General features: G+C 39.8%; 1 protein-coding gene across 1 annotated transcript in view; it reads right to left on the bottom strand.

The window, feature by feature from the left end:
* LOC137267761 (uncharacterized) overlaps nt 1-4,867 on the bottom strand; it is a 21,103-nt gene extending 16,236 nt beyond the window's left edge. Inside the window, exons 1-2 of the mRNA XM_067802208.1 lie at nt 4,849-4,867; nt 2,827-3,023 (exon numbers count right to left, since the gene is read on the bottom strand). Coding sequence (XP_067658309.1) covers nt 2,827-3,023; nt 4,849-4,867 — 216 coding nt within the window. The remainder of the gene's footprint in view (nt 1-2,826; nt 3,024-4,848) is intronic.
* Nucleotides 4,868-10,263: the final 5,396 nt, after the last annotated feature.

The following is a 10,263-nucleotide window of genomic DNA, read 5'->3' as shown; positions in this document are numbered from 1 at the left end:
CGTGCTGTGTTTGAGCACATGAATAATCTGTGAGTGGACGAACCGTTTCGGCCTAACACGATTTTACTGACTTAAACAACTTTGCCAAAAATTCAATATGAAAAGTGTTCACTTTCTTTTGCCCATGAGTTTATATTCGTGTGTGCCAGTAGAGTGGTTACCGTGGATACCAAACGTTCATTATTCAAACGAAAGGTGATTGTAATAATTTAGACGGGTTGTATGAAGCTGTATTAGGGCACAGTGGATGAGTTATTGTTTCCGTGTAAGACTGAATAACACAATAAGCAGAGCTTACAATTCATTATGACACATACTGATTACATAAAACAAAACTTAACACATTTACAGAGAACTGTATTCTCCAGGGCCTTCTCTCTTAGCGCTAAGACAGTCGTAAGTGCAATACATTAATATTAACTTACGACTATCTTAGCGCTAAGAGAGCTTCGAAATTCTAGGCCCAGCCATTTATAGCAGACCGTCACAGATCCTGTCACGCCTGAATCTATAATCATGGCAAGAAAAGATGGGCAGTTACAAAACGTGTATCGATTCAGCTACTTTGTCCTATTTCTGAACTTGTATTTTTAGGTGTTTTGTAAAATGTTTGAAATACGTTAATGCGTTTGTTCAGCTCAGATTTCGACTACCATCTAGTTGTAGTTCAAAGAGTAGGTTTGTATATTTTCCAATATTGTTCCACAAATTGAGGTCTGTGATCTGACCTTCTGGAATATACACATAACCAAGAGTATTGCACCACCTTAGAATAATCGCAATTTGTATTTGTATCATGATCATTTCCAGATAGTATGTTAACCGGAGGTTTGGATGAGTTTCTTGGTATGGTTTACGGTAAGACATTGGTACATATGAAACACATGAAATGTTGGCATTGCCAAGGGTGTCTGGATCACTCGTGATAATCACATGCACAAGTGGCTTCACCTTTGATGGCCGTGACAGACACATCGCAGTCACTGCATGCATGAAGACCCATTAGTAACAAATTCGTTACGAACACCTGGGACCAGTGAAGTGCAAACACTGAGTAAACCGCTGAAGTGTTTACAATGAGGAAAGTGCAGCGAATTTGATGTCTGCGCCCTGCATGGTGAAGTGCATATGTATCCCCAACACAGTACATGCTCGTTACCTCTTGTTTCCTTCGTGCGTAAACAAGCCATGAATAGTTTGAACAATAATTTGATAATTTATCTAGGCAACATTATGAAATTTCATTTGCTGACAAAGTCTAATGTTAAGTATTTTATGTACAGGAATAGTTTCAAAGCAGACGGAATCAGTTATGTACAGACTGGAATTTAGAGATAAATCCATTGCATTGAAGGAAATACACAAGAGCGTTCTTTAAGGTCTATCCACTTACCCGCATTTACACGCACATTATACGTGACTGGTATGATTTTCTTTGATGGAAACACGACAAAGGAAGGGCACTACCACTAAACAACTACGTATAATGAAGCTGACAACTGCATCGCTACCAAGTTAACACTAATGTAATGGAGCTCTCCCCGTAGGTGTCTCCTCCGGCCACCGGTCAGATATTTAATTTCGACATCTACTTCCATTTTTGATGCATTGCCTGGGTCAGTTGAAATAGTTGCTGTCTAATAAATACTAATATTTCCAGACTCAGCAATGCGACTGCGATCGTATCATTTGGAGGGGTGTCCCTCCATATGACATCTCGGTACCTCAACGTCAAGGATATAATCGTTCAATAAAAAGTTGTCCGTAAGTCCGAGTCGCCTGTCGCCTTTCAGCCAACATGGATGTGGGCTGTTTCGGAGCCTGGCACAATCAGGTTGAGTTTTTGTCCACTCAGATTCACCTCAAGTGCGTGTGGAGGCTATCATCCTGAACAGCACTTAATATTACAATGACCAACAACGGATGTGGTGAACTGGAAGTGGAAGTGTATTTGTTGCGGTCCTGCCATACCGGAACCGGAAGCATAAACTGTGAATGACGCAGGGAGACTTCCTGCTGCCTTGAGAGCTACTAAACACGTTAAATATGATATGCTTATCTTGTGTTTGTTGATGAATGTTGCACTGTATATTATTGCTGTATTAAAGATATTAATAAATAACAATCATCATAACAATGTCTGTCTATAAAATACTCCAAGCCGGACTATCAACCGAGACACGAATCTGAAGGTCTTAGTCATTAAATCTCGGACAACCAAAGAATAGCGATTAGAGCCCTGACAGGTGCTATCGATCAGAGTGCTTTTAATGGTGTCGTTTGTGTACATATGCAACAATCAAGAAATTCGGTATGTAAACGATATAGGTTCTGAGAAGGGATTTTGGCAAGGAAGCGAAACATCATGAATTTTACAACTTCTGAAACCAAGCTTTCAAAGTACGAATTTGGTTTTGTATCTATGTCTTATTTAAGTATCCATTTGTTTTCTATTTGTAGTTTTATTGGCGTATTTACGTAGAGTAGGCGCTGTGTGACAGCCGAGTGGTTAAACCGTTCGCTCGGCACACCGAAAATCCGGGTTTGATTCCTCACATATAATAGCTTAAGCCCATTTTCAGTATCCCGCTCCCTGATAATGCTCGAATATTACTAAACTCACCCACTACAGGAAGAATTGTTAAGTTCGTCCAGGAACGAGCGTGGCGTGTTGCCCTGCCCGTTTATACCTTGATGAAATATGTCCCTTGCTGGCCCCCGCACAACAAACAGAGGGTCCATTTCAGAACCAGAATACAAACAGAATTCTGCAAAGTAAACGAGCGTTAAGAGTGGCGTGATCAGATGACAGACCTAAAACCTTACCACGTCGTTGTAAATGTGCTTCCTGATGAGGCCGAACACACTCGCTATAAGAGCGGCGAAGAAGCCGGTACCCAGGATAGCTAGGAGGGCCTGCCACATCTGGATAGTGGGCTGGATACCCGTGGTGCGGGTCTGGTTCAGACTCGCCTTGTGTATGGCTTCACAGTCCATCATGATCTGACAACTTCTCTCAGCACCTGGAACAGTCCCATGTACAACTGACGTTAATTCAAGGTGTTATCGACACATTGCACACACCAATGTCACACCACAGGTCCTCGTGTCATTGCGAGTGTTATGGATTTTTTATATTAAAAATATATAAATTTTGAAATAGCCCCCCGACGTGAACGCTTCACAGTACAATACTGCACTGTGAAGCGTTTCAAGTCGGGGGCAATCACAAAAATTTATATTTAAAAAAAGTCTTTAATCTTCTCAATGGCACGAGGGCCTGTGTGTCACACCTCTCACACAAATCTCTCATGCAGCTCAGACACATTTATATTTGACACATATCTCACATACAACTCAAACACATCACACACACATAACACATACATCTCACATGTCACACATATGTCACACACATCACATATCTCAAACACATCTGACACACATGCCGGACACAAATTACACACATGCCACACGCATCTCACACGTCCCACATCTCACATACATCTCAAATACATCTCACACACATATATCATACATCTATCACACATCTCACATACATCTTCCATACCTCTCGCACACATCTCACACACATCTCACAGCATGATGTGTTTATTGTTCAAAAGAAAGCTGATTGCGAAAAGACGTTTTGTAATAATTTAGACGGGTCGTATGAAGCTGTATTAGGGCGCAGCGGATGATTGATTGTTTCCGTGTAAGGCTGAATAACACAGTAAGACGTGCGTACAATTCCTAATGGCACATACTAATCGTAATCCACCACATAATCTTCAACAGTTGTTCCACATCCTGCAGGAGGAACGGAGAAGGATTCCACAACAAAACATTCAACGACTGATTCGATCTGCACCCAGGAGGTGCCGGGCAGTGGTAGCAGCTGGAGGTCATACGAGGTACTGACTTCAACACCACTTGGTGGACAGCAGTAGTGCCTGTGATGACTGTTATTTTCGTGAAATATGGACAAGAGAGCAATGCATTGCTCCACAAAAAAATTCCTTTATGAATCTTCGTTTTCCGCTGATCTACACGCCCTTGAATAACACCAACTTTTCATTGATATTTGGGTTTTGCGTTTTTTAAAGAGTGTATTTTGTTTAAATTGGTCCAAACAGGCAACCACACTAGACTTAGTGGAAAACATTATGTAAAACGCGTGTTTCACACAAAAACTATGGGTTGCATGTGCAGGTGATGCAAAGACGGCTAGCATTAAATTCACAGCAGAATTTTGTGTACAAGCTTAAATGACTATAGTACTAAAATTACCTGAGAAAGTACACCATGTCAAGTTACTGACAAACATACACAAACACACACACACACACACACACACACACACACACACACACACTTATTAACTTTATATTGTGTTAATCACGTGTAACTGAATGTATTTCCATCTTCAGAATGACACCATGAAGAGTCTCTCTACATCAGGCCGATTGCCCTTTGTGAATAATTCAGATGAGAATCAATATTCACAGGATATTTCTGTTGATATGCGTGGAATAAGACCTTTCGCATCTGGCTAAAGACTTATTAAACATCACATATATGACAGGTGTACGTCAGTGGTCAAGCAGCGTGTCTCGTTAGGCGATTATTGTCCTTCATTATGGACGCTAATGGTGGTGTCACAGCGGGATACTGACACGACGATAAGATGACAGGTAGCAGGCAGGGATCTACCTCGAAGTGGTCCGTGTTGGGGTGAACGTTGAATACTGTATAGGTCTGCATCACTCCCACATTAAACTGACACATCCTGACATACATGGAAGACCCTGCATTGATCTGACACATCCTGATATAAATGGAACATACCTGCATTAATCTGACACATCCTGGCATAAATGGAACATACCAACATTAATCTGACACATCCTGACATCAATGGAACACACCTGCATTAATCTGACATAGCCTCATATAACTTAAACAGACTGCATTAAACTTGCACATCGTGACATAAATGGAACACACCTGCATTAAACCGGTTCACCCTGACATAAATGGAACACACCTGCATTAAACTGGTACACCCTGACATAAATCGAACACACCTGCATTAAGCTGACACACCGTGAAACAACCGACATACTTCTGCTTTATACACTTGCGGGCGTAATATTGTTTTATTCTTCGAAGTCGTTGCCTCTTTCAAAAGCACTTCTATGTTTATTATATACCATTTTATCTGGCATTAATCGGTTTTAACGAGCTTCGGAGAAAGTAGAATGGGCTGAGGTTCAATGCGGAATTTGATCATGGAATTGATAGTATTGTTGTGCCGGGGCACTTATTTATACCCTTCAATATCGTCAAAATGTTTTAAAAGATCAAGCATCATTTTTAGAATTCAGTCTGTCATTATATGTGATTTCTCCATGTTTTAATTCTTTTATTCTCAAATAAATAAATATGTAAATCAGTTTTTTATTTCAGACTTATTTACGAAGGCCCTTTTTTACTGGTACCTTTTAACCAAGAACTTTTTAAAGAGGACTTTCTTTTCTATAATCTAAAAAGAGTGAGAGCTATCAACTACAAGTGTCCTTTTTATTGTAGGTTTGTGAGACTGTTCCTTGCCTACAAATACAGGCATGTTCCTACAGATTTCTAAAGCATAACAGTTACTGTTTTAATGTATGTCCACCAATTTAAAAAAAACCGCGATTTAACTTTTGTTTATAAATGTGCTATTTTCTGAAACAAAATATCCACATAGTTTCCAGGTTTACACCTCTCACAAATAACAAATGTCTGGATCACGGGGACTGCCTGTCTTTCACACTACGCATATACTGTGCTTTATTCGACAGACACCACGACAGCTTACAATCAGTTAAGTTGAGGAACCACGACACCTCAGAATACTTTAGCACCAAGGTCAATGGGTTCTATGACTTGGTTGACACATGTCATCGGTTCCCACTGCGCAGATCGATGCTTATGCTGTTGATCACTGGATTGTCTGGTCCATCCTCTATTATTTACAGACCACCGGAATGTTTTCTGAGTGCGGCGTAAAACACTGTCACTCACTGAATGAGTTCTATGTCTTCGTCCGTCTCCCGAGACAGGTAATCAATACTAAAGACCGAGAATAACCCCCTGGGACCATAATAGGTGATATGTTTGCGTGTCATCCTACCCTTAACATAAGTCTACTTGTCATTAAGAGTAGTTTGTCTATGTTTGTGACTCAAACGTTATTCTCACGTACTCACAGGAATGAAGACTAACATGTTCAAATCTTTCGTGGTCTAATCATGACTGGAAATTGTCATAGGTATACCATCGACTACAGTTTGATTCGAGGAGTTCTATACGTTCTGTTTGGGCCTTACTCTGCAGGTGTATGTCATATGTGACGGTTTACGATAATTTCATTCACTTTCCTCAACCAGTTTGTTGAAAAAAAACTACCTCTTACAACTTGTCTTGTCATTTCTTGAATATGCCGTCATTATTACAATTTTCCTACTCCTTGTTTGATGTTTGTGTGTCAACATAAACGTCATTGGAGTGACTGTATGACAAGCCACATAATTGTTGATCTCACATATAATACATTGCTTTTTAGAATGAATGTCATGAGTACCATCACATTCAGATACGAAAGAGGAATATCAATCGTTCATATCCAGTATGAACCCGTGGTACACCCAAGAGCCGTTCGGTGCTAAATGTGATGTAATACATGTTTTATTTTACTTTTACCACAAAATGGCATGTTTCCTCCGATAATCGAAATTGTTATTTGACGTTGACAATTTGGGAGAGTATTTATGGCAAACCTAAAGGACAAATACATTCTAATGCATGTAACACACAACCGAAATTAGTCTAGCCAGATTAAACAGATATACACAGGTTTTGCATTTTATACACACTGAGTCATACCATCAAAACAAAGAAACTTCATTACTGTGAACGGAATGACTCAGTTGGAACTAATATCGGTACACATTTGTGTATGAAAACGTGTACACCTAATAACGGTGCACATTTGTAGGGCAAAGTATACACCTAATCTTGGTTCATATTTGTGTGTGAGTGAGTGTACACCCAAAACGGGTACACATTTGTGTTGTGTGTGAGAGTGTACACATAATAACGGTACACATTATTTTTTGTCTGTGAGGGAGCGTACACCTTACAATGGTACACATTTATGTGTGAGAGTGTGTGCACCTAATAACGATACACATCGGTGTGCGAGAGAGTGTACACCTAAAAACGGTGCACATTTGTGTGTGAGTGTGTGCACCTAATAATGGTACACATTTGTGTGTTGGAGTGTGTACCTAATAATGGTACACATTCGTGTGAGAGCGAGTGTACCTAACAATGGCACACATTTGTGTGAGAAAGTGTGTACCTAATAATGGTACACATTTTTGTGGGAGAGTGTGTACCTAATAATGGTGCACATTTGTGTGGGAGAGTGTGTACCTAATAATGGCACACATTTATGTGAGAGAGTGTGTACCTAATAATGGTACACATTTGTGTGGGAGAGTGTGTACCTAATAATGGTACACATTTATGTGAGAAAGTGTGTACCTAATAATGGTACACATTTGTGTGGGAGAGTGTGTACCTAATAATGGTACACATTTATGTGAGAGAGAGTGTAACTATATAATGGTACACATTTATGTGTGAGAGAGGGTACCTAATAATGGTACACATTTGTGTGATAGAGAGTGTACCTAATAATGGTACACATATGTGTGTGAGAGTGTGTACCTAATAATGGTACACATTTACGTGAGAGAGCGTGTACCTAATAATGGTACATATTTATGTGAGAGAGAGTGTACCTAATAATGGTGCACATTTGTGTGTGAGAGAGTGTAACTATATAATGGTACACATTTATGTGAGAGAGAGGGTACCTAATAATGGTACACATTTGTGTGATAGAGAGTGTACCTAATAATGGTACACATATGTGTGTGAGAGTGTGTACCTAATAATGGTACACATTTATGTGAGAGAGCGTGTACCTAATAATGGTACACATATGTGTGTGAGAGTGTGTACCTAATAATGGTACACATTTTTGTGGGAGAGTGTGTACCTAATAATGGTACATATTTATGTGAGAGAGAGTGTACCTAATAATGGTGCACATTTGTGTGGGAGAGTGCGTACCTAATAATGGTACACATTTGTGTGGGACAGTGTGTACCTAATAATGGCACACATTTATGTGAGAAAGTGTGTACCTAATAATGGTACACATTTGTGTGGGAGAGTGTGTACCTAATAATGGTACATATTTATGTGAGAGAGAGTGTACCTAATAATGGTACACATATATGTGAGAGAGTGTTCACCTAATAATGGTACACATTCATGTGAGAGAGTGTAGCTAATAGTGGTACGCATTTGTGATTAATGGCTATAAAGTTAGATAGGATTATACCAATATTCCAGACGAAGCAATGTTAGAATTACTGGTACTCCTGAAACACAGGGAGAAGATACCTACAAGTTGGTACTTGATTGGGTCACAAAGATTGGGCCACACTGCTTCCAGAGGAAATCGACATTACGGTACCACAGGCTACCGCGTTACCCAACCTTTCCACAGGCCCCGGTCAAGCCCATCCTCATGATGTTCGTAAGCAACGCCTCCACACGACGCTTACTCTCAGTTCTAAGCTCAAGCAACTCCAAGCAGGATCATCCACAGCGTTCATCGACGACCTAACAAAAACCAAGGGTCAAACTGGTCAAAGAAGCTAGAATTCTTGTCAAGGAGAAAAGGGTTTGGTTCTGGGTGATCGTGGGAGTCGTCTTGGTCAAAATAAAGGATGGCGGGAGGAAGATCGCCAACAACATACAGTTCAAGACAGTATGTGAAGAAACCAGGCTGAGGCTCCTGGGTGATCGGGAGAGTCGTCTTGGTCAAAATGAAGGATGGTGGGAGGAAGATCGTCAACAACATACAGTTCAAAACAGTACGTGAAAAAACCAGACTGAAGATGACCATACAGTTGAGCCAGGAAAATAAGTAACACACTGTCAGTATGTAGTTTGTGATTCCTATACTCTTACTGTGGAAGGTATACACAACAACAAATCCACGAAGGATTGTAATAAAACTTCCCCCTCATCTTGGAAACTAGCCTCAGTAATTCCTCTTCATAAGAAAAGTGATGAAAATGTTTGTTCAAATAATAATAGGCTAGCTGCGCAAACTAGCTGTGTCGCTAACATGTTTGAAAAATGCTTTCTTAAGTACATCTTCGGCGTTTTCAGAGATAGCAATAGTGGGAAGAACTTACAGTCTAAATTTATGCATGGCAATTCTACAGTAAATCAATTAACGTACCCTTATAACTTTGTTGCAGGTGCTGTAGACCAAGGAAAGGAAATTAGAGCCGTTTTCTGTAATGTAAACAAAGACTTTGAAAGAGTTTGGCATCGGGACACTATTCACAAACTCCATGCTTAGGATTCAAAGGATAAACTCTTGGTATATCTGAAAGTTATCCAGATCGGAGAATACAGCGAATGGTAACAAATGGTCACAGTCCTGATATTGAAACCGTGGAGGCTGGTATACGCCAAGGTTCCGTTTTAGCACCCCTTCTGTCCATCATCTATATCCATGATATTGCTGAAGGTATAGATGTCATCATTCGCCTTTTTATGGATGATGCATCGATGTACTTAATAATAGATTATCATATTGCAGCAGTCACAATTCTAAACAAAGATTTGGCAAAGATTTCAGATTGGGCTAAAAGTGGCAAGTTAGTTTTAACCCTAATACGTCAGACTCTGACAGTATAACATTCACTTGAAAAACGCAAAACTATGTTAGACCGACCTTATTAATAAATGGCGAAACTATGTAAGAAGTTGATAATCGTAAACACCTACATAGGTTTTAGTCCAAAGATCAATTGTCTGAGAAGTTTGAAATACCAGTTTGAAATACTGTTTATCTCGGCAAACTCTACATATTTTATATAATTCCTTTATCTTACCACTTTCTTATTACTGTTGTCACATACAGAGTAACTGTAGGAGTGAACAGACGGTCTTACTGGAGAATTCATATTTAGACGCTTCAAGATCTATATGGGGTGAGTTCGTGGCATCAGTGTCGATAAAATATACAGGAAAACCAATTATAGCACACTGAAAGAAAGACGATATCGCTCTAAACTCAGAACTTAAAATGTTTGATTGTCTGACTCCTGATTATCTAAACGA

This window comes from Haliotis asinina, chromosome 16 (assembly GCF_037392515.1).
Source record: "Haliotis asinina isolate JCU_RB_2024 chromosome 16, JCU_Hal_asi_v2, whole genome shotgun sequence".
Lineage (NCBI taxonomy): Eukaryota > Metazoa > Mollusca > Gastropoda > Lepetellida > Haliotidae > Haliotis > Haliotis asinina.
The sequence above is the reverse complement of the archived record's forward strand: the minus strand, read 5'-3'. Positions and strand labels throughout refer to the sequence as shown.